At 39.1% G+C, this 24,514-nt stretch overlaps 1 protein-coding gene across 1 annotated transcript in view; it reads right to left on the reverse strand.

Annotated features, from left to right (window-relative positions):
* Nucleotides 1–24,514, reverse strand: part of HERC2 (HECT and RLD domain containing E3 ubiquitin protein ligase 2) — a 288,041-nt gene that overhangs the window by 163,619 nt on the left and 99,908 nt on the right. The window contains exons 19-24 of the mRNA XM_039220244.1: nucleotides 22,218–22,446; nucleotides 21,998–22,122; nucleotides 18,087–18,265; nucleotides 10,988–11,172; nucleotides 9,649–9,804; nucleotides 8,800–8,985 (exon numbers count right to left, since the gene is read on the reverse strand). Of these exons, the coding sequence (XP_039076175.1) occupies nucleotides 8,800–8,985; nucleotides 9,649–9,804; nucleotides 10,988–11,172; nucleotides 18,087–18,265; nucleotides 21,998–22,122; nucleotides 22,218–22,446 (1,060 nt within the window). The remainder of the gene's footprint in view (nucleotides 1–8,799; nucleotides 8,986–9,648; nucleotides 9,805–10,987; nucleotides 11,173–18,086; nucleotides 18,266–21,997; nucleotides 22,123–22,217; nucleotides 22,447–24,514) is intronic.

The following is a 24,514-nucleotide window of genomic DNA, read 5'->3' on the forward strand; positions in this document are numbered from 1 at the left end:
TGAATCCCACTTGATCTTGGTGGATAATTCTTTTTATGTGCTGTTGGAATCGATTTGCAAGGATCTTGTTGAGGATTTTTGCGTCCATATTCATCAAGGATATTGGCCTATAGTTCTCTTTTTTTGTTGGATCTCTGTCTGGCTTGGGAATCAGAGTGATGCTGGCTTCATAAAATATGAGTCCGGAAGTTTTCCTTCGATTTCTATGTTTTGGAATAGCTTGAGGAGAATTGGTATTAATTCTGTTTTCAACGTCTGGTCAAATTCCCCAGAGAAGCCATCAGGTCCAGAGCTCTTATTTGTTGGGAGATTTTTGATCACTGATTCGATTTCTTCAATACTTATGGGTCTATTCAGATTTTCTGTCTTTTCCTCTATGAATTTTGATAGTGTGTGTTTAGGAATTTGTCCATTTCTTCTAACTTGTCCAGTTTGTTAGCATATAATTTTTCATAGTATTCTCTGATAATTGCTTTTATTTCTGAGGGATTGGTTGTAATAAGTCCATTTTCATTCATCATTTTGTCTATTTGGGTGCTGTCTCTTTTCTTCTTGAGAAGCCTGGCTAGACTAGTTTTGTCGATTTTGTTTATTTTTTCAAAAAACCAACTCTTGGTTTCATTGATCTGTTCAATTCTTTCTTTGATCTCTATGTTGTTTATTTCTGCTCTGGTTTTTACTATTTTCACTTCTCCTACTGGGTTTGTGGTGCTCTTGTTGCTCTGCCTCTAGTTCCTTTAGGTGAGCTGTTGGATTTTGTACTTGTGCTTTTTCTAATTTTTTTTTAATGTTTTATTTATTTCTAGGAGAGAGAGAGAGACAGCGTGAGCAGGGGAGGGTCAGAGAGAGAGGGAGTCACAGACTGAAACAGGCTCCAGGCTCTGAGCTGGCAGTCAGCACAGAGCCCGATGCGGGGCTCAAACCTACCAACCGCGAGATCATGACCTAAGCGAAAGTCGGACACTTAACCGACTAAGCCACCCAAGCGACCCTTTTCTAATTTCTTGAAATAGGCCTGGAGTGCAATGTACTTTCCTCTTAGGACTGCCTTTGCCACATCCCATAGAGTTTGGACTGTTGTATTTTCATTTTCATTTGTTACCGTATATTTTTAAATTTCTTCTCTAATTGCCTGATTAGCCCATTTGTTCTTTTGTAGGGTGTTCTTTAACCTCCATGTTTCTGGAGGTTTTCCAGACTTTTTCCTGTGATTGATTTCCAGTTTCATAGCATTATGATCTGCAAGTGTGCACGGTATGATCTCAATTCTTCTGTATTTATTGAGGGCTGCTCTATGTCCCAGTATGTGATCTATCTTGGAGAATGTCCGTGTGCACTTGCGAAGAAAGTGAATTCCATGGCCTCAGGATGTAGAGTTCTAAATATATCTGTCAGATCCATCTGGTCCAATGTACCATTCAAGTCCTTTGTTTCTTTAGTGATTTTCTGTCTGGTTGATCTATCATTTGCTGTAAGCGGAGTAGTAAAGTCCCTACTATTAGCACATTCTTATCAATAAGACTGTTTTTGTTTGTGATTGTTTTAAATATTAGGTGCTCCCATATTTGGTGCGTAGACATTTATCATTGTTATTCTTCCTGATGGATAGACTCTGTAAATATTATATAATGCCTTTCTTCATCCCTTATTATTGTCTTTAATTTAAAGTCCAATTTGTCTGATATAAGTATAGCTACTCCAGCTTTCTTTTACTTCCCGTAGCATGATAGATATTTCTCCATCCCCTTACTTTTAATCTGAAGGTATCTTCCAGTCTAAAATGAGTTTCTTGAAGACAGCAAATAGATGGATTTTTTTAAAAATACATTCTGCTATCCATTCTGTCTTTTGACTGGAGCATTCTGCCCATTACAATTCAGTGTTATTATTGAAATATGTGGGTTTAGAGTCATTGTGTCCTTTGTGGGATTCGTGCTTGTGGTGGTGTCTCCGGTATCTTGCGTTCCTTCCAATACTTCCCTCAGAGAGTCCCCCTCAGGCTTTCTTGTAAGGCTGGCTTAGTGGTGACAAATTCTTTCAATTTTTGTTTATTTGTAAAGACTTTTTCTCTCCTTCTATTCTGAATGACTGGCTTGCTGGGTAGAGGATTCTTGGCTGCATATTTTTTTCTGTTCATCACATTGAAGATCTCCTGCCATTCCTTTTTGGCCTGCCAAGTTTCAGTAGATGGGTCTGTCACCACTCTGATAGGTTTCCCTTTGTGTGTTAGGGCCCTTTTCTCCCTAGCTGCTTTCAGAATTTTCTCTTAGTCCTTATATTTTGCAAGTTTCACTATGATATGTCGTCCAGAAAATCGACTCAAATTACGTCTGAGGGGAGTTCTCTGTGCCTCTTGAATTTCAACTTCTACTTTCCTCTCAGGTTGGGGAAATTCTCTGCTATAATTTGTTCAAGGACTCCTTCAGCAATTTTCCCCCTCTCTTCCTCTTCTGGAATTCTTATGATATGGATATTGTTCCATTTGATTTTATCGCTGAGCTCCTGAATTATTCTTTCATGCTCCTGGATCAGTTTATCTCTCTTTGGCTCAGTTTCTTCTTTTTCTATAAAAGTGCCTTTAAATCACTTATTCTCCTTTCTGCCTCTTCAATCAGTGCATTGGATGCCTCCAGTTTATAATGTATCTCATTTCTCCCTTTTTTTAATTCACCATAACTGTTTTTAAGCTCCAAAGTGTTTGTAGGCATAGTGTCTGATGTCCTCCATGCTTTTTTCAAGCCCGGCGATGAATTTTATGATTATTCTAAATTCTTGTTCAGTTATGTTGCTTATATCTGTTTTGACCAGTTCTCTAGCTGTCATTTCTTCCTGGAGTTTCTTTGGAGGAGAGTTCTCCCGTTCATCATTTTGGTTAGCTTTCTATCTCTTTAGTTTTAAAAGCTTGTACCCTCGGCCCCTGCGCGTTCTACTGTATTAGAGAGGGCTCTTTTGACTGTTCAGGGCCTGTCTGTTCAGGAAGTGTTCTTTGGATGGTGTCTCTTGGTTTCTCTTGTTGAGCGTTTGGATATTTTGTTTCCCTACTGTTAGTGGTATTTGGAACTCACCACCATGTGTAATTTGGTTTGTGTCTTGAGGCAGCCCTGGAAAAAGAAAACAGACAAGCAGACAGGGAACACAGGTACACATACGCACAGACAAAACCAATGAACACGCAAACCCAGGCTCAGGTAAAAACAGCTACAACAACAAAAAAACAGCTATCTGGAGGGGATGGGCGTGGTTTGGTATACAAAGGTATTGCCTCCACTTTGTCAGCCTGCTGCTTCCTGAGGGCCACCTTGGTGAATGTGGGGAGGAGAATGGTGTCGCCCCAGTCCCTTCTCAACCAGCCGTTGCAAATAACTTCTTCGGGTTCGATCTCCCTGTGCTGAGGATGTAGCCAAGGTGGACCGAGTTCTATGCCCCACGATCTGCTTCATTTCCAGGTCCCAGTCCACGGGCTTTGTTATACTGCCCTGAACAGTCCCGCAGGTTGCTGCTTTCCTGTTGCCGGGGGGAGGTTCAGTGGGGGGTGGGGGAAAGTGTCGCAGCCTCAGATCCACAGGGGTCAAGCAGCGATACAACCCGAGTGCACTCGGGGAATGTAGCAACGTCAGTTCCACAAGAGTCCGCATCGCTGCAGCGTGCCGCCGCCGCTTCAGCGGGCCACTGTGGCGCGTTCTGCTGCCGCTTCACCGGCGCTGTTGCCGCTTCAGTGGGCTGCTGTCCTGCGCGCAGCTGCAGCTTCACCCGGCACCAGGACTGCCTCCGCAGGCGTTGCTGCTGGTTCACCGGGCCACCGCCACCATGGATGGTGTCGGCACACGACCGTTCAGTTTTTCCTTGCGCCTCTGGGACCAGAGCACCTAGTTTAAAGTCAGCACCCCAGCCAGAGCTAAAAAACACTGTCTTTCCAAGCTGACGTTTTTCTCTCACCAGGGACGGTTCTATGAGTAATCTCAGCTTCTCTTTCCTTTCCGCTAGACTCGCAGCAGCTCTCCACCACTCACCAGTTAATCACTCACCACAGTTGCATGCAAGCCAGGTTCTCTCCCCTCCCTCCTTATCTCTGGGTTCCATCCCACTTTTATCTTCTCAGTTCGCACTCACGCACTTAGGGAGTTTCCTTCCCAGTGTACTCTGTCTCCTTCTCTTCCCAAACTCCTGTGGCTCAGTGTCCTACGACTTCAGGCCTTCTCTTTTTGAGAGATGGGCGAAATGTACGGAGCTCCCTACTTCTCCGCCATCTTGCCTCCTTCTTCTAAAAATATTTTTTAAACGTTTGTTTATTTTTGAGACACAGAAAGAGAAAGAGAGCGGTGGTGGTGCAGAGAGAAAGGGAGACACAGAATCTGAAGCAGGCTCCAGGCTCTGAGCGGTCACCACAGAGCCAAACATGGAGTTTGAACGCACAAACCACAAGATCATGATCTGAGCCAAACTTGGACACTTAACCAACTGAGCCAGCCAGGCACCCCAAATGATTTTCTCTGTGATCAATCACAGAGCTGTTTTCCGTACTTTTGACTATGTGTAATGTTTCATAATATAAGAAGACTTTAAATGAGTAAGTTTGAACTGCATAATCAGATTAAATTCCCTCAACCATACAGACTTTAAAGACAAAAATAACATTTAACTTCATAAACATAAATGAATGGTGCTAAAAATACTAGTGATACAGAAAATTAAAAACTATGCTCCATATCCTAGTGTTATTTTCTTCATGAGTTGTTACTTCTTATTTGAAACTCCTATAAGAAGACGGTCTACAATGGAAGAATAAAAAGCCCACCTTGCTTGAGCTTTCCTATAAAATAAAAAATGAACCCCAATTTCAATTTAATTCTATGAGTCCAGAAAGTCAGAACCATACACAGTATGGTGATATACACTCATCAAAAATGTCAAAGCTGAAAACTTTAAGAAAACAAGCTCCATTACAATTTGGTAAGCACTATAGACAGTACATATAGGGAAGTGCTCAGCTAAATATGGGAATTCCACAATTTAGTAATATCAGATAGGAATGAGTTTAGAAAGTCATTCCATATTGATGTTAGCCTCAAAGCTGAACTATATCTAATCATCTCAACAGTACCTTCTGGACAATAAGATATTGTGAGAGAGAGACCATACTCACAGAAATTTTATTACCATATATTGTTATTCAGGTCTTATTTTATCATTAGTTATTAGTGTTAATCTCTACAGTGCCTAATTTTTAAATTAAATTTGGAGAAGAGCCAAGATGGGAGAACAGCAAGCAAGTTGTTTTTTTTTGGTCACACATCCATGAAATACAGCCAGATCAACACTAAACCATCCTGCACACCTAGAAAACTGATTTGGGGATTAACACAACAATGTGCACAACCTGAACCACAGAACTCAGCATGTACATGGTGCAGAGAGGTGAACTTGGGGAGAGAGAAACTGCAGAGGCAGGGAGCTATTTTTGCTTGCAGAGAGAGGATAGAGATGGGGGTAGAGTATGGGAAAAGCCTCTCACCCCAAAAAGCAACTAGAGAGAAAGTGGAAAAATGGAAACAGTGCAGGGACTGAACTAAAAAGGGACAAAGGAGAAAGGAGAGTGTTTAAATTCCATTCAGACTCCATGCAGCAGCACAGAGTCTGAAACTCTGCACTATCTCACATTGCTATGGTGGGAAGGGCAAATCCCGAGAAGCAGAGTGAAGTCCAGGAGTCCTCGGGACACACAGGAAGAGGCAGTTTCCCTGCTGGGAAGACACTGGGTAGAGGAGGTACAGACCCCACACAGCCAGGGGTCCCAGTGATCACATTTGCTGGTGCTAAAACAAGGTCATTAAGGGTGAAGTCTGGTGCCAGATATGTACTTGGACTTTCCATAATCACTGAAACACTGCTCTTACACAATTGCCTGAACTTTTTCTGGAGCAGGCTGGAAGCCACACTCTCTGGGCATTGGCAGCAGCATGGCCCGCAAAAGTTTCTGGGTGTGGCGGCATACAGCCATTGCTCAGTGAGACCCTCCCACAGAGGGTCAGAATGGGTCAAAGCCACAGTCCCACAGAAGTAAGGGGTCAGGAAAAGCAGCCGCATCTGTGATAAAACACAGGAGGGAAGAGCCACCTGGTAACCTGCCAGTGTAGTCACAGACAGTGTAAAAGGGGGAGTGGGCAGAAGTTGGAAACAAAGAACCAGTGCACAACTGCTGGTTGGGGAGAACAGAGTTCCTATACTAGAGACTGGGTAGTTGGGTGATGCCATTTTCACCCCTCCCACGCAACACATACATGCCTACAAGCGCCACAGCAATCAACCCAAGTAAGGTAAGCAGCGCCATCTAGTGGAGAACGGAGCTGGTACACTAAGCCCCACCCAACTGGGTCAACCTCGCTCTTCAGGAACACCACAAGTCTCTCCACCTGCTTAGTTTACAGACTATAAAGTGCCTCATAGCTTGACTTCTGGGGGAAAACGATATAATGTCAATCGTATTTTACTCTGTTCGCTGATCCATCTATTGAATTTTCTTTTTTTTTCTTTTTCATTTCTTTTCTTTTTCTTGAATAAAGAGAAAACATTTTTTATTTTCAATTTTTATTAAAAATATTTTTAATTTTTTTCTAATACACTTTTTACTTTTTTGTAAATTTTCAAATTCTGTATTACTTCCACCATTTCATTTAATTATATTTCACCGTATTCATTTTTTCAAATTTACACACGGTTTCATTTCTTTTTTTTCTTTTTCCCCTTTTTTCTCTAACCTATCAAGCTCCTTCCAACACCCAGACCAAAACAGACCTAGGATCTAGCATCATTTATTTGATTTGTGTGTGTGTGTGTGTGTGTTTTAATTTGTTAATTTTATTTTTTTTTTTACCTCATTAATTCCTTTTATTACTTCAAAATGACAAAACGAAGGAATTCATCCTAAAAGAAAGAGCAGGAAGAAACGACAGCCAGGGACTTAACCAACACAGATATAAGAGATGTCTGAACCAGAATTTAGAATCACGATAATAAGAATACTAGCTGGGGTCAAAAATAGATCAGAATCCTTTTCTGCAGAGATAAAAGAAGTAAAAGCGAGCCAGGATGAAATAAAAAATGCTATAACTGAGCTGCAATCTCAAATGGATGCCACGGCGACAAGGATGGATGATACAGAGAAGTGAATCAGCAATACAGAGGACAAACTTATGGAGAATAATGAAGCAGAAAAAAGGAGGGAGACTAAAGCAAAAGAGCATGATTTAAGAATTAGAAAATCAGTGACTCATTAAAAAGGAAGAACATCAGAATCATAGCGGTCCCAAAAGATGGAGAGAGAGAAAAAGAGGTAGACGGGTTATATGAGTAAATCATAGCAGAAAACGTATATAACCTGGGGAAAGACACAGACATAAAAATCCAAGAAGCACAGAGGATTCCCATTAGATTCAACAAAAACTGACCATCAACAAGGCATATCATAGCCAAATTCACAAAATACACAGACAAAAAACATGAAAGCAGCAAGGGGAAAAGCCTTTAATCTACAAGGCAAGACAGATCAAGTTTAGAGCAGACCTATCCACAGAAACTTGGCAGGCCAGAAAGTAGTGGCAGGGTATATTCAATGTGCTGAACTGGAAAAATATGCAGCCATGAATTCTTTATCCAGCAAGACTATCATTCAAAACAGAAGTAGAGATTAAAAGTTTCCCAGACAAATGAAAATTAAAGGAGCTCATGACCACTAAACCAGCCCTGCAAGAAAGTTTAAGGGGAACTTTCTGAGGGGAGAAAAGATAGACAGATAGATACATACATACATACATACATACATACCAAAAGCAACAAAGACTAGAAAGACTTTCTGAGGGGAGAAAAGGAAAGAAGGAAGTGACGGAGGGAGGGATGAAGGAAGGAAGGAAAATAAATGAATGAATGAATACCAAAAGCAACAAAGACTAGAAAGTATCAGAGAACACCACCAGACACTCCAACTCTACAAGAAACATAATGGCAGGGGCGCCTGGGTGGCTTAGTCGGTTAAGCGTCCGACTTTCACTTAGGTCATGATCTCGCGGTTCGTGGGTTCGAGCCCCGCGTCAGGCTCTGTGCTGACTACCAGCTCAGAGCCTGGAGCCTGTTTCAGTCTGTGACTCCCTCTCTCTCTGACCCTCCCCTGTTCACGCTGTCTCTCTCTCTCTCCTAGAAATAAATAAAACATTTAAAAAAAAAAAAAAACCATAATGGCAATAAATTCATATTTTTCAGTACTTACTCTAAACGTCAATGGACTAAATGCTTCAATCAAAAGACATAGGGTAACAGAACGGATAAGAAAACAAGATCTGTCTATATGCTGTTTACAAGAGACCCACTTTAGACCTAAAGACCTTCAGATTGAGAGTATGGGGATGGAGAACCATCTATCATTCTAATGGTCAATAAAAGAAAGCCTGAGTGGCCATATCTAGACTATCAGACAATCTAGACTTTAAAATAAAGACTGTAACAAGAGATGAAGAAGGGCATTATAACAGTACCTTCTGGAGACACCACCCAAGAAAAGGTTCTCTAGAACTTTCTAAAATAGTCCAATTCAGAAAGTAACAACAATTAACAGAAAAATCATTTCTTATATATAATCTAAATCTCTGTGATTTGGATTATCTTCATTTTCCACTTATACGCCCATCAGTGAAAATGGCAAATAATTGATTTCTCTTTGTGACGTATCCTTTCAAATAAAAAGGCAAGAATAGGTTAGATCAAGATAAACTTTCCTCAGTGGAAGTTCCAGAAGTTAAGATGTCATACCCATGATGCCAGGCCAGGCTAACTCTTCATGGTCATCCCTTTCCTTTCCCGGTGCCAGGTGGTTGAACCGATCCAGATGTTCTAACAGGCCACCTAGCAGAGGGACAGCTCCAGCCTCCTGCATGAGACCAGCATTTTTACTGAGCAGAAGCACTATAGAAACTACAAGTTCTGGAAGGAGAACACCTAAATTTTAAAAGAAAGAAAAAAGCATTAAGATTTAAATAAAAACATATATCCTATAAAACTACTTCCTAAGCTTGTTCTATGTTTAAATTCTGATAAATCACAAAATAAGGAAAGCATATTTATATAGGATTATTTTATCTTTCATTTTGAAAGAGACAAAGGTATCAAACAGAACCCTCTGAGTTACAAAAATACTTTTCAAAAACACTGTTTCAACACAGAAGTATTAACTAGTCTTTTATTAAAAAAAACTAAGTGTTTACAACTAAGTTTACTATTAGTAAAAAAGTACTTAATAAAAATGCTCTACTGTCACAGAATTAACCTGAAAACATATTAAGCAATACTGGAACTTATTAAGGTCCTGAAAGGTGCAATTAATTTTTATGCTGCTGAAATAAAATTAGACAATTCCCAATAACCTCATTATTGAAATGTTAAAAATGGTTGTATGACTCTAAATCACTAATTACATTTACAGTGACACAACTCCTAAACCAACAGAATTTTCAGCAAGTAAAAAAAGAAAAGGAGAAAAGACAACATGACTAGAACATGTATGAGGCAAAGACATGCAGGTTTACCAGGGAATGATAAATTTAAAGTCTCATCAATCTCCGAAATAAATAAATGTCTGAAGGTAGGATATAAAAAAGGTACCAGTGAAGTCCCCTTCCACAATGCAGGCCACCTCTGCAAAGTGCCGCCAGCTGGTAGAAGCAATGCTGGCTGCCACAGGCAGTATATCTCCAATGTGTGTGCACAAAAGGGCTGTGTATTTCTTCAGCAAGGAACCGACACCCATAAGTTCAGGACCTTGACGAAGGACACAGAAAATTTCATTTTTACCATTAAAATTTACTTTGTAAATAAGTCACATTGATTCACTAATCCACCCTCATCTATTCATCTTTTACATATAACAATTTTCTCAAAGGAGAAAATTAACCCATAGTCCCTGGCTCTTATATCACAGAATTTAAGAAACAGTGAATTTGGTTATGTCAATTTTTATACACTGTACTATATAATACTTGGAAAGTTTATTTCATATAAATATTAAAGTCATAATTTATAGGATTTTAAAGTATATCTAATACACACAACTGTTATCAAATTTCAAGTCTTATAATACTTGCAAATTACTCTCAATGAACAAAGTCGGGCATTTTTTCAGTCTCATGAACTCTAACTTTTCTTCCCACTTGGCTCTTAATAGCTTTTCAATCCTCGTGACTTTGTCTTTGAGATGTCTCTTTCACACTATAAGTTCACCTGTTTCAACATGAAATTTCCTATAATCTACAACTAAGATATTTTAGAATACAGTATCTATAAAAATATTAACAACAGCAGCGGATGTTTCCATCCTTGACAGAGAACACCAGCTTACAGAGAGCCACTTCTGAGCTTGTGGAAAAGTACTCTAATCTATGTAATGCACAGAACTAAGTGCTTAAATATCATCCTATTTTAATCCTCATAGGCACTCTCGGATGTTATTCCAGTTCCGCAGGTGAGCCACCTACAGCCCCGAGGTAAGTCTCAGACTTAGTCCCATTTCCAGTGCTAATAAGCCAGTGCTATAACTGAGACTCAGCCTTCCTCCAATGATGATTTATTGCTTGCATTACACTCGACCTGGTCTTCCAGTGTAATAGACAAATACTATGTCACCACTTTGTTCCCACATTATGATGGTATCCAACACTCTGTAACAGACATGTAGAATAAATCTGATAAACTGTAAGACTAACCTGAACATAAAGGAAATTAGTTTTGATGTCCAAAGAACTTAAATATTAAGACAAAGAAATAAAAAATATTGAGTCTAATATCTGTCCAAAAAAAAAAAATGGATACAAAAAGAAATTCTCCCCAAATGGGTACATTTAATAACGTAAGAACTACACACCCAGAAATGTAGAATAGGCATGTCAAAAGGTTAAATTAAAAAGTCAAAAATACACACAAGACATTTTAATTTTAAGCAACTTACTAGATATATCTGAGGTCTGACCAATACTTTCTCCTGGATAAAGTTTACTGATAAGTAGGCGCTGAAAGCGCAGCAACAAATCCAATGAAGCAGTTCTTTCACGACTATGTTGCTCAAAGTCTAGACATGATGAAATCCGACGGGCAACATCTTTCAATCTGGCTACTGTCTGAGAAGCAATATTTCTATGCAGAGAAAGAAGATTACAAAATTTAACAAGATATTTTTTAAAAAGAATTTTTAAAAAAGTATTAAGAAATCACAACAAAAACTAAAATCAGAAATATAGATCTAGATCATGCACCCAGGTGACCTGCCGACAGCTTCCTTCCCCAAATGAGTCAGATATGTCTGCAGTAAACACAACCTCAGTCAAAACTGAGAAAAGCAGCATAGAAGTTATAAAAGATATAATGATGCCCTTCCCTTTACAAATCTGCTCTGAAGAGCTGTGTGGAATGGTCCAAAATGACAGAAAACAAACTTTGAGGAATAAAACAACTGTGTTGTTATTTTTGTCCAAAGCTGCATTTTAAATATAGATGTGACACTATTCTTAAAGACAAGATTTACTTGCCTTTCTGTATCTGCCTCACAAATCTGCCTGGAGATCTACTCAAGTAAGTACCTAGGGGGGCAATGCAGGGGGCAACACAGGGCTCAGAGAGTACAGGAAGAAGACCAAAGTGGGTACAAACAGACTGGGTCAGAGTAACAGGTGCTCAAACAATACAGCAAAGAAACAAGCAGAGGTTCCAATTCCAACTGTGGGATATAACTTGAGACACGAACCATCAATTAATAGGATGAAAAAGGAAGAAAAACGTGGGTCCCAAAAGTAAACTTAGAACAGTAGTAAAATGTTCTGGCTCCACAAGCAGCTTGAAAAGGAACAAAGGGGGTGCCTGGGTGGCTCAGTTGGTTAAGCATCCGACTTTAGCTCAGGTCATGATCTCAAAGTTCATGGGTTCCGGCCCCGTATCAGGTTCTGTGCTGGCAGCTCAGAGCCTGGAGCCTGTTTCAGATTCTGTGTCTCCCTCTCTCTCTGCCTTTCCCCTGCTCATGCTCGGTCTCTCTGTCTCAAAAATAAGTAAACTATAAAAAAAAAAGAAAAGAAAAGGAACAAGGGCAGGGAGTCAAGTCAAGATAAGAGTAGGAAGGGGAATGGACACTGTAGGTGATAGAGTGCCAGGCTACTAGGACTGATTCTGCAATGCTAAGCCAGTCACTGAAACTTCAAAAGGAGAGTATGTCCTGTTTATGTCTGAAGAAGTAAGTTTGGTATGAGTGTGAATGTAGACATGGAACACCAGATAAGACCCTGCCACCCAGGGACAGGCCCACCACCGGTCAAACAAAGCCTGATCCCTGGTACTGAGAACAGAATGAAGAAGTTGGTTAGTGGAATAAAGAGCTAAAGCAGCTGTTGGGCTGCTGTCAAAGTAGCTCCATCTCAGCCAGAGGGGTTAGGGCTAGCTAGCCAACACCAGACACTGCCACTGAGCAGGTGAGTCTGGGAACTCTGCATAACACCAAGGCACAGACATTCTGTTCCACTCCTTTGACTTCTAACATGACAGCAGGTTTGTGAAAAATGCACTTGCCTCCATAATTCATTCCTGGAACAGCACTGTGAGAAAGGAGAGGAGCAGGAAACATTTGAGGAGTCCCAACACAACTCCAATACACATCTTAAAGTTGTTAAGAAAGAACAGCAAGAAGCCCTTGGCTAGTGGACAGGGCTACTCTGTCCACACAAAATGAAGGTGGATGCTCACTGGGTCTTGCCTCTTGTCAACCTCACCTTTCTATTCTACTACCTGATACTCTGCCTTGACAGTAGGGAAAAAACGGGTTTCATGCTATACAAGAAGGAGCAAAGGACACTAATAAAAAATAACAAAAATTTTAACTTATTTCCTTAATAAAAAATTCTGAACCATAATCAAAACGTATAATTCTGGTAGAGTTCACTAATTAAAATATCTTCATAGCTCTTGATTTTCAAATATAAGTGTTTTTCTGAGGCTCCTTGCCAGTATAAGACTAAAGAATTACTCTGAAATCTGTTTCACAGTTTATTCTTGGCAAACTGCAATTTCTTCAACTTGTTGTCCGAGGAATAAAATATACACACAAAACATCTCTAAAATCTCTTCCTTCTTTAGACTATTTTTCAACAACTGCATCAGCTAAGTCAACCCAATGAGCTACTTTCAGTCATGCCTAAGGTAAGAAAATGTCAAAGTCTCCCTCTACATGCAGAGAAGCACATTTTCTACATTTATGAAAAAAGTCTGGATTGTAGGCACTCTGTTAGTGAGAAAGGTGTAGATTCATTTTCCTTTCTCTATATTCTAAAACCTACGTAAAGTGTTATTCACTTCCAGGCTTCAGTTTTTGGGTTTCTTAGGCAGGTATATCATTATTATAAAACTGCTGTGGAGCCAGCTCCTCCCTGTGTGCCAAAGGTTCAGCAGACAACCTATGAAATGGTCTAGAAAGTGCTATCCAATAGTAACATAATGCCTGGGAGTCACAGATGTAATTTAAAACGTTCTGCCAATCACTGGGCCACCTGGGTGGCTCAGTCAGTTAAGCATCCAACTCTTGATTTCAACTCAGGTCATGATCTCACAGTTTGTGAGACTGAGTCCCAAATCAGGCTCTGCACTAACAGTGAAGAACCTGTTTAGTATCCCCTCTCTCCCTCTCTTTCTGCCCCTTCTCTGCTTGTGCTCTTTCTCACTCTCTCAAAATAAATGAACTTAAAAAAATTTTTAATGTTCTGCCAGATACATTAATAAAGACAAAAAAAAATGCAAAACCAGGATTAATAAAGTATCCCAATATACTGAAATTATTTCAAAATAAAACTTAAACTCTAAAAACACACTTAAAAGTTTTCTAACAACTGAATCAAGCCTAAGGTTTTAAATTTGAATTTTAATAAATAATTAATAATTCAATTAAAATAACTGGATTTTATTTAATAAAAAATAAAACTTCAGTGTCTCAGCTACACTGGACACATTTCAAATGCTAATCAGTCAAACATGGCAAGTGACAGCCAGACTGCACAGTAACAGGCATCAATGGGTAAATCAAACAGCTCTCTCCATACCAAGGGAATAAATAGGCTGGGCAACATACCATGGGCCAACATCAGGGAATACAGCACTCACTCTAGACCAGAGACACCAGGAAGCATGACACAGCCTCTTCAGCAAAGGGTAGGGCACTCAAGAACTCGATATTGCTTCAAGAAACACATGCTTTATGTTTTAAAACTTCTGCATAGAGCTTTATCTTTTAATTACAAAGCATTCAATTTCCATTTTCTCATTTGATCCTTAATTAACTCTGTGAACACTGCTCCTTTTATTACTCTGTCAGTTACCACACTGGGGAGGGTTTCACTTGTCAATTTTATATAAGTGAAATCTTCTAGGAATAAATCCCAGGGTCTTTCCACTACCACCAACTACACTGAATTAATTCACTTTCAACCTGCTGTACTGAAGATCAGAATGTATGAGATGCTCATCAAAAGGAACAATCATCAGATTAAACAAAACACAAAAATAGGGAAACTTTTTTTAGTTAGCATTTACTATAATCTACTTAAAGAACTAGCTCTAAACGTTCCTCTTAAAAGTTCATTATGTAGGGGTACCTGGGGGGCTCAGTCGCTTAAGCAGCTGACATCGGCTCAGGTTGTGATCTCACTGTTGGTGAGTTGGAGCCCTGTGTCAGGTTGTGTGCTGACAGCTCAGAGCCTGGAGCCTGCTTTGGATTCTGTGTCTCCCTCTCATTCTGTCCTTCCCATGCTTATAATGTGTCTCTCTCTCAAAAAATGAATAAATGTTTAAAAAAATTGTTTTAAAAGTTCACGATGTGTCCAGTAAATTCTGGTGCTTCAGGTATGGACATTAGACTGCTCCCACACCAGCAGCATACCACCCACCACTCTTGGTGGGACATGCATGTAGAGCCCCCCGCTCTTTGAACTTAGCTACCTAAGCCAACACTCCAAAATACTTTCTCTATATGTAGAAAATGAAACCAGAAGCCAAGTTTACACAGAAAAGAGTTTTGTTAAATAGAAGAGCCGGGAGTTCTCCATTGTCTAACAAATATCTTTCAGAAATCACCTTGCTTTTTTGGTCTTTTTGAAGGGCACTGAAACGTTGGCTGACATTTTTCAGCAACAATGACTGATCACTTCAGCCCAAGGTTCCTGTTTATATTCTGACTCTTGACTTATTCTTATCTCCTCCCAAAAGGGCCTTCAGAAATAACGCTCACCATTCTTTTACTTACTTCAGCATTCAACTTAAAAGTTGTCTATGGCATCCAGATGACCAACAGACATATGGAGAGATGCTCAACAATGCTCATCATCAGGGAAATACAAATCAAAACCACATCGATATACCACCTCACACCAGTCAGAATGGCTAAAATTAACAACTTAGGAAACAAGAGATGTTGGTGAGAATGTGGAGAAATGGGAACACTCTTGCACTGTTGGTGGGAATGCAAACTGGTACAGCTGCTCTTGAAAATGTGTGGAGATTCCTCAAAAAATTAAAAATAGAATTACCCTACAACCCAGCAATAGCACTACCAGGATTTATCCAAAGGATACAGGAGTTCTGATTCATAGGGGCACATGTATCCCAGCATTTATAGCAACGCTATCAACAAAAGCCAAACTATGGAAAGAAACCAAATGTCCATCAACAAATGAATGGATAAAGAAGATGTGGGTTTTTTTTCCTTTTTTATCTTTTTTTTTTTTTTTTACAAATAGTTTATTGTCAAATTAGTTTCCACATAACACTCAGTGCTCATCCCCACAAGTGCCCTGCTCCATGCCCATCCCTCCTCCCCCCCACATCCATCAGTCCTCAGTTTTTGTCAGCATTCAAGAGTCTCTCGTGGTATGCCTCTCTCCCTTTCCCCCACCATTTTCCCCCTTCTTCTCCCCCTTGTTCCTGTTAAGTTCCTCCTAATCCTCCTATACGTGCAAACATATGATATTTGTCCTTCTCTGCCTGACTTATTTCGCTCAGCATAACACCCTCCAGGTCCATCCATGTTGCTACACATGGCCAGATTTCATTGTTTCTCATTGCCATGTAGTATTCCATGGTATAGATAAACCACATCTTCTTGATCCATTCGTCTGTTGATGGACACTTAGGCTCTTTCCATGTTTTAGCTATTGTGGAGAGTGCTGCTATGAACATTGGGGTACATGTGCTCCTATGCCTCAGCATTTCTGTATCCCTTGGGTAAATTCCTAGCAGTGCTATTGCTGGGTCATAGGGGAGTTCTATTGTTAGTTTCCTGAGGAACCTCCACACTGTTTTCCAGAGGGGCTGTACCAGTTTACATTCCCACCAACAGTGTAGGAGGGTGCCCGTTTCTCCACATCCTCGCCAGCATCTAGAGTTCTCTGATTTGCTCATTTTATGCACTCTGACTGGCGTGAGGTGGTATCTCAGTGTGGTTTTGATTTGTATTTCCCTGATGAGGAGTGATGCTGAGCATCGTTTCATGTGTCTGTTGGCCATCTGGATGTCCTCTTTGGAGAAGTATCTGTTCATATCTAAAGAAGATGTGGTTTATATATACAATGGAATACTACTTGGCAATGAGAAAGAATGAAATCTTGCCATTATACAACGACGTGGATGGAACTAGAGAGCATTATGCTAAGTGAAATAAATCAGTCAGAGAAAGACAGTTATCATATGCTTTTACTCATATGTGGAATTTGAGAAGCTTAGCAGAAGACAATGAGGGAAGGGAAGGGGAAAAAATAGTTTCAAACAGAGAGGGAGGCAAACCATAAAATGCTCTTAAATACAGAGAAGACACTGAGGGTTGATGGGGAGAAGGTATGGGAGAGAGGAGAAAATGGGTGATGGGCAATGAGGAGGGCACTTGTTTGGATGAGCACTGGGTGTTGTATGTAAGTGATGAATCATGGGAATGTATTACCAAAGCCAACAGCACATAGTATACACTTTATGTTAGGTAACTTGACAATAAATTATATTAATTAATTAATTTTAAAAACAAAAAAAGTTGTCTTAGAAAGTAATACATATAAATCTATGATATATGCAACGAGACAATGACACAACCAATTTAAAAAAGTAAGCCTGCCACAATGATTTTCATTTGCATCTACTGCTTACTAATGAGGCTAAGAATCTTTTCCTATTTATCATACACTCCAATTTTCTCTTGTTTAAAAACCTTTAGAATCTCCAGTTCTACCTCACATACTCCAACCTCTCCCCTCATCTATATGTAAGAATCTGCTCTTAAAACAGTGTCGAGGTTCCTCAAAAAGTTAAAAATAGACCTTACGACACAGTAATCATCCTACTGGGTATTTACCCAAAGAATACAAAAACATGAATTCAAAGGGATACATGCACCCCTATGTTTACAGCAGCAATATTTACACTAACCAAATATGGAAGCAACCCAAGTGTTCCTTAATAGATGAATGGAAAATGAAGATGTGGTGTGTATATACAATGAAATAGTATATGAAAATGAAAAAAAATGAAATGTTGTCATTTGCAATGACATGGATAGAGCTAGAAAGTATAATGCTAATAAGTCAGCAGAGAAAGACAAATACCATATGATGTCACTCATACATGGAATTTAAGAAATAAAACAAATGAGCAAAGGAGGGAATAAAAGATAGACAAAGAAACAGACTCTTAATTACAAAGAACAAACTAATGGTGACCAGATGGGAGGGGGTTGGGGGTGGCTTAACGAGGTGATAGAAATTAAGGAGTGTGCTTAAAATGAGCACAAGGTGATATATGAAACTATTCAATTACTATACTGTATACCTAAAACTAATATAACACTGTATGTTAACTAACTTTAATTAAAATAAAAACTTAAAAGATTCTGCTCTTTATCCCAAAACCTATGCTACATAATTTTCAAAGTATTCCTCAATAGCCAAAACACATTTTTCAGACCCTAGTGCTAGATGTCACTATCTTACTATGAAAACCAATAATCCTCCTATTAAAACATATCTAATACTATTTACCTAAGAAGCTGTTGTATGAGCTGAACCAGAGGTAAACATTGTTTTCCAGAAGATTCATAGATCCCAGTATTAATAAGATCTTTATCCAATGGAGTCCTACTTCTATGAAATGTTGAGGCATTGGCTTCCTGTTCATCAATTTCTTTTTCCTTCTGTGCTTCTTTTTTGGCTTCCATATCCTGTAATCCATATAACAAAAACTGGTTATCAGTTATCTTAGTAGCAAGTATGAATACATCATGAGCTGAGCCCTGATCTTACAGCCTAGATGTCCCAGCCTCTGTGCACTAACTCACAAACCACTTGATGAATGGGCCCACATCCACTTGCGGGAAACCCCATTGCTCAGGTGCTCCGTTTCTAAACAGACTATTTGTCCTATAAATCCATTATCCAGGCTGCCATTGCTGACAGTCTCCAGGTTCCTTCTGTAAAGCGTCTAAAATCTTTACTCCTGCTACTGGATCTAAGAAATACCTAATGTGATCTGCCCCCCACTCCCACACACAGTCTATCTATTTTGTAAACATGAAGAAAGAACTCAAGAATGAGAGGATATATTCCCAACTCATGTATCCAATAGGAGACATATGTCTAGAATAAAGAATTCTCCCAACTCAATAATTAAAAGATAATTAAGTTAAAAATAAGTAAATGATTTGAATAGATGTATCTTCAAAGATGATATATAAGTGGCTAATAAGCACATGAAAAGATGTTTGACATCATTAGTCATCATGGAAATTCACATCTGTTAGGATGGCTATAATAGAAAAGTTGAACAGTAGCAAGCACTGACAAGGATGTGGAGAAATCAGAACCCTCATACATTGCTGCTGGGAATATAAAGTGGCACAGCCATTTAAGAAAATAAATCTGACCATTCTTCAAAACATTAAACACAGAGATACTATAAAACTCAACACCACTCCTAGGCATACACCCATAAGAAAAAACATTTTGAAAAAAAAATCTGTCCACACAAAACCTATATACAAATGTTCACAACAGCATTATTCATAATAACTTAAAAGTAGAAACAACTAAATGTCCATCAGCTGATGAATGGATAAACAAAATGTGCTATGCCATACAATGGAATATTACTTAGCAATTTTAAAAAATGAAGTATGACATGAATGAACTTTGAAAACACTAGGCTAAGAAGCCAGACACAAAAATTCACATATTGTATAAATCCACATGAAATATCCAGAGCTAGAAATTCTTTAGGAGACAGAGAGTAGATTAGTGCTTGTCAATGGTTGAGAGGAGTAGGGAACAGGGGATGTGACTGTTAAGAGGCACAGAGTTTCCTTTTGGAGTAATGAAAATGTTCTGAAATTACTGATGATGATGGGTGCACAACTCTGCGAATATACAAAAACTACTGAATTATACACTCTAAAAGGGTGAATTTTATAGTATGTGAATTAGATCTCAATAAAGCTATTATTTTTTTTAAAAAAGGCAGAAAACAAAAATAGAAGGTTTCTTTGCTAGTCAAACACAACCAATACTCCTAAGGACTTCTTATATACCACGCATTGTTCTAGTACCCAAATTTACTGTGAAAAGGCAAAAAAAAAAAAGTCCTTTTCTTTCTAATGGCAAAACCCAAAAGAGTCTAAACACCAATAATCCATCCCAGTCCTTGAGGGGTACAGGGATGAAGACTCAATCTCAGTGGTGGGAAGGGTAAGAAGGCAACATAAATCAGAAAAATGAATAATGTGCATATTTTTAATCCAGCACAATTTCATTTCAATTTCTAGAATTCTTTCCTATTAATCATTCTTATACTCTTTATTCAATGACTTAAAATCCATAAGAATATACTGAAAGGTGCCTGGGTGGCTCAGTCAGTTAAGCATCCAACTCCTGATTGTGACTCAGGTCATGATCTCACAGTTCTTGGTATCAATCCCCACATTGGGTTCTGCACTAACAGCATAGATCCTGCTTGGGATTTTCTCTCTCCTCTTTCTCTGTCCCTTCCCCCACTCATGCACACTCTTTATCAAAATAAATTTAAAAGCATTTTTAAAAAGAATATAATAAATAATTATAGTAGTAAAAATGTCTAAAACCTAAATGGTCAATAATATTTATAAAAAATAAAAAGGAATATGAAGGAAATCCTTTTCACAAGACAGATTTCCCCAAAGCAACAGAACAAATGGATATAGTAAAATATACAACATAGAAAACATGGCAACCTGATGAGTAAAAAGGATGTGAATTGATATATCATTGAAACTAATTCTAGCCCCATAATCAGTATGATTAATAAATATCTGCATCTTCAAAAGTCTGAAAGACAATACAACAAAAATATTAATATTGGCATCTTAACAATTCTTAAATATGATGTTTTTGTTTATGTCTTTCTGTAGCTTTATAACAATTTTGCTTTAAAATAAATAGCCTTTTAGTTATCTTTTAGGCTTCTTTTTTTTTTTTTTTTAATTTTTTTTTAATTTATTGCTAGGAGAGAGAGAGACAGCGTGAGCAGGGGAGGGTCAGAGAGAGAGGGAGACACAGACTCTGAAACAGGCTCCAGGCTCCGAGCTGGCAGTCAGCACAGAGCCCGACACGGGGCTCGAACCCACGAACCGCGAGATCATGACCTAAGCGAAAGTCGGACGCTTAACCGACTAAGCCACCCAGGCGCCCCTAGGCTTCTTAATATATAGATCACAATCTATGTCCTTTCTACCTCTGCAACACCCTCCATCACCTGAAAAGTCCCTCCCTCTCTCCAGCAGGAAGTGAGGAATAAATATCTGCTAACTAAATTAATGGATTCTAAAAATACCACTTGGGTCATGTCTGGCCCACCCGTGGACTGCCTCTGCCTGTTCTCTGTCAGGGCTCCCATCAGGTAAGCTGTCACACAGAGCTGTGTGGGGGAGAAGAAGAAAAGGAAGAGGCTTGCAGTTAGCAAACCTACCACTCATTAGTCCCAACACCTTAGTAAATCACTATACTTTTGTAGTACTTATGTCCACAACTATAAAATGGAATTTTAAACCACTTTTTCCACTCAACACAGATGGCAAAGTTAAAAGAGAAAATGAAAGTAGAGTACCCAGCATAGTACCTGGAAAATAATAGCTATACAAAGAACTACAGTTGTTCCTTATGTTATATATATTTCTTCTACCTTGTTTTCAAATCAAAGTACTTAGGTATGTTTTCAAAGACATTTTTAATATATTTACTTCATCTAATTTTATCAGTGTTATTTTTTTGTGTCTCCCTCTCTCTCTGACCCTCCCCTGCTCATGCTGTCTCTCTTTCTCTCAGAAATAAATAAAAACATTAAAAAAAAAATTTTTTTTAAAGTAGCTTTGTAGAATGAAAAATAATCAAAGGTCTATCAACAGGAGAATGGATAAACAAATAGTGCCGTAATCATACAATGAAATACTCCTCAATGGTAAAAACAACAAGTTTTTGAGATGAGTCTGAAAATTATCAATGTAAAATAAAGCAGACATAAAATAGTACATACTATATGATTCCATTTATGTGGCATTCAGAACTGACAAAACTAATTTAATCTGAGAGAGGATGGAAGTCCTAGCTTGAAGTGCAAAGAGGTACAATGGCACTTTCTAGAGTAATGGAAATGATTCATAATATGATTAGGTTATCTGTCACATTCATTTAAATAGATAAAAATGGGTATTTTTATCATACTTAATATCTAAAGTTTAACTAATAAAATAAAAAAAGGTTTAATTACAGAAAATATTTGGATGTTACTAACCATTTTATGGTTCAATTTTTCAATAATTCTAGCAAAATGTTGTTATTTCTTCATCTGACTACAGTGTTTCAATCTCAGCTTACTGACAGGTAAAATTTGCATCTGTCAGCTCACATACATACTCCTAGAACCATACCTGAATTTCTGCAGTAATAGCTGCATTTAAGGCCGACTCTAAGCCTCCATCAGCCATCAAGCTGCCCACCAGAAGATCAATCATGAATCGACGACCTGGACTTATGTTTACTTCATTGCCTGAAACTGGAAAGGGAAAGTGTTTTTGACAATGGGAGGTAAGTGCCAACACCCTTTGGCACTCGTATGCACCCACCACTCCACCCCATCCCTAAACCCACCTGCACAGGGCAGGAGAGCAGAGAGCGCCCGGGCCCTTTCCTCAGCGGTGGGGAGAAGCACAGACCACCCGCTCTGCAGCACAGCCTGGGCAGCTGCCTGCACAGTGCTTAGCACACCCGCACTGCTGGCCAGAGCCACCACGGTCTGTTTCAGGCTGTTGAGGAGGACACTGCCCAGACCTAAACCAAGGAATTCTGGGTCAACCTGGTGACTAATGGCAGCATGCAACTGAAAGGAGAAAAATAATTTTAATTTAGAAATCTTAAAAACAAGTGTATTTCAAATCTTGTTGAAGATTATATAATACCTCAAATTGATTTTTACTCAAATAATAAAAGAAAAACTTCTGATATATAAATTTTTTAACTAGAATAAAAAATTTTACTCATACTAGTTGAGAGTCCATGTTAAGGTATTTTTAAGAGGAATTTTTTAAACCTACTATAAATACAAATATGGAAGAGCTCAAGATCAACAGAGAGGTTAAATCATGTGGAAATAGCAACCTCTACCCCACCCCCAACCATCTGCACCAAATACAGAGAAATAGTGAGTATAATACAACCAAAAAGCTGTTAAAAGATTCAGGGGCACCTGGATGGCTCACTAAATTGAGCATCTGACTTCGGCTCTCAGGTCACAGCAATGCAGTTTGAGAATTTGAGCCCCACATTGGGCTCACTGCTGTCAGTGCCCAGCCTGCTTTATATCCTCTGTTCCCCTCTATCTCTGCCCCCCTCTTAACAATAAACATTTAAAAAATGTTTTAAAAAAGATTATATAGTTAGGGTGACGTATACAAGGAAGTTCCTCAAGGGCCAAACCAGAACTCACAGAGATATACAGAGCAGGAGCCAAGAGGTTCTGGGCTCTAAGAACAGATCAAGGCCTTGGGGCATGAGATCCCAATTGCCCATTACAGCCCACTGAACATGAACTTCCTGCAGAAGTTTGGGAGCCACTGAAATTCACCCAACTATTGCCAGCCAGGGCTTAAAGACAGCACTGTCCATAAAGGCTTTGGGTAGAAAGAAACCCCACAATAAACCAGAGACTTGACAGATGTAAAATCTGCCCTGTGAGCAGATGTGAACTCAAATTTATACCAACCATTTAGGTACACATATCACAAGTCAAGAACTGAACACCAAAACTCATCTGGAGCCTGAGAAACTCATGACACTTCAGAGACACAATACAAAACTGCCCTCTGGGTACATCGCCATAGCCAAAGGCAAAGGGATACCCCTAGCAAAGCTTCCCCTGAAAGTGGTGTTGCAGTCAGAAAGGAGAAGCCATACTAGGTCACCACAAGGGAGAATCAAAGACAGAGCTCTTATAAGAGGCAAAACTCACGCCCCAAGGCAGCAACAAAAACAATGGAATAAATCTACCAAAAAAAAAAGAAAATGTTCTTAGAGATCAAGGAAGGAACAGAACCCAGAAGAATACAATGAACAAAATGAAAGCCTTGAAAAAGATCCAAATATAAATTCTAAAAATGAAAAAAACAGCTATAAGAATAAAAACCTCAATGCAGAAGTATGAAAAGCCTGGGCCCAGGTTCCAGGCCCTTGAGGCCATGAGGATCTGATCTGGGCCACATTCCTGAAGCTCTCTCTGTGTCCTCATCTGTACAATACACATCAGGGCTCCTAACTCTCAGATGAGTGGCACACTGATTTAATGAATTAATGCACATAATGCAGTGATCATACAAGTAATTATTTTAAAAATGGACAATTCAAAAATATGGAACATTCAGCTAAAGAAAGGATTTGGGAACTAAGAGAGCACTGAATGAAAAACCAGAAGGCAGAATGGAAAGACAGAAAGTGAACATTATAAAAGATAAAAAGATTTTTAAAATATCAAAGAAGTTTTGTGATTCTCAGGAAGACAACGGAAGTTCAACATACACTGAGAAGTAGATTAAAAAGTAGATAGGGGCGCTTGGGTGGCTTAGTCGGTTAAGCGTCCGACTTTCGCTTAGGTCATGATCTCGCGGTTCGTGGGTTCGAGCCTGGTATGGGGCTCCACGCTGACAGCAAAAAGTCTGCTTGGGATTCTCTCTCTATCTCTTCTCCCTCACTTGCTCTCGCTCTCAAACTAAATAAGTAAACTTAAGAAAAAACCGTTTTTGGAAACTTGACCAAGAGAGAACTAATAGGGGTGTCTGGGTGGCTCAGATGGTTAAGCATCCAACTTCAGCTCAGGTCATGATCTCGTGGCTTCTGAGTTCATGCCCCATATTGGGCTCTGTGCTGGCAGCTCAGAGCCTGGAGCCTGCTTTGGA

This window comes from Hyaena hyaena, unplaced genomic scaffold, assembly GCF_003009895.1.
Source record: "Hyaena hyaena isolate Hyena2069 unplaced genomic scaffold, ASM300989v1 scaffold_892, whole genome shotgun sequence".
In the NCBI taxonomy this organism is placed as follows: Eukaryota; Metazoa; Chordata; class Mammalia; order Carnivora; family Hyaenidae; genus Hyaena; species Hyaena hyaena.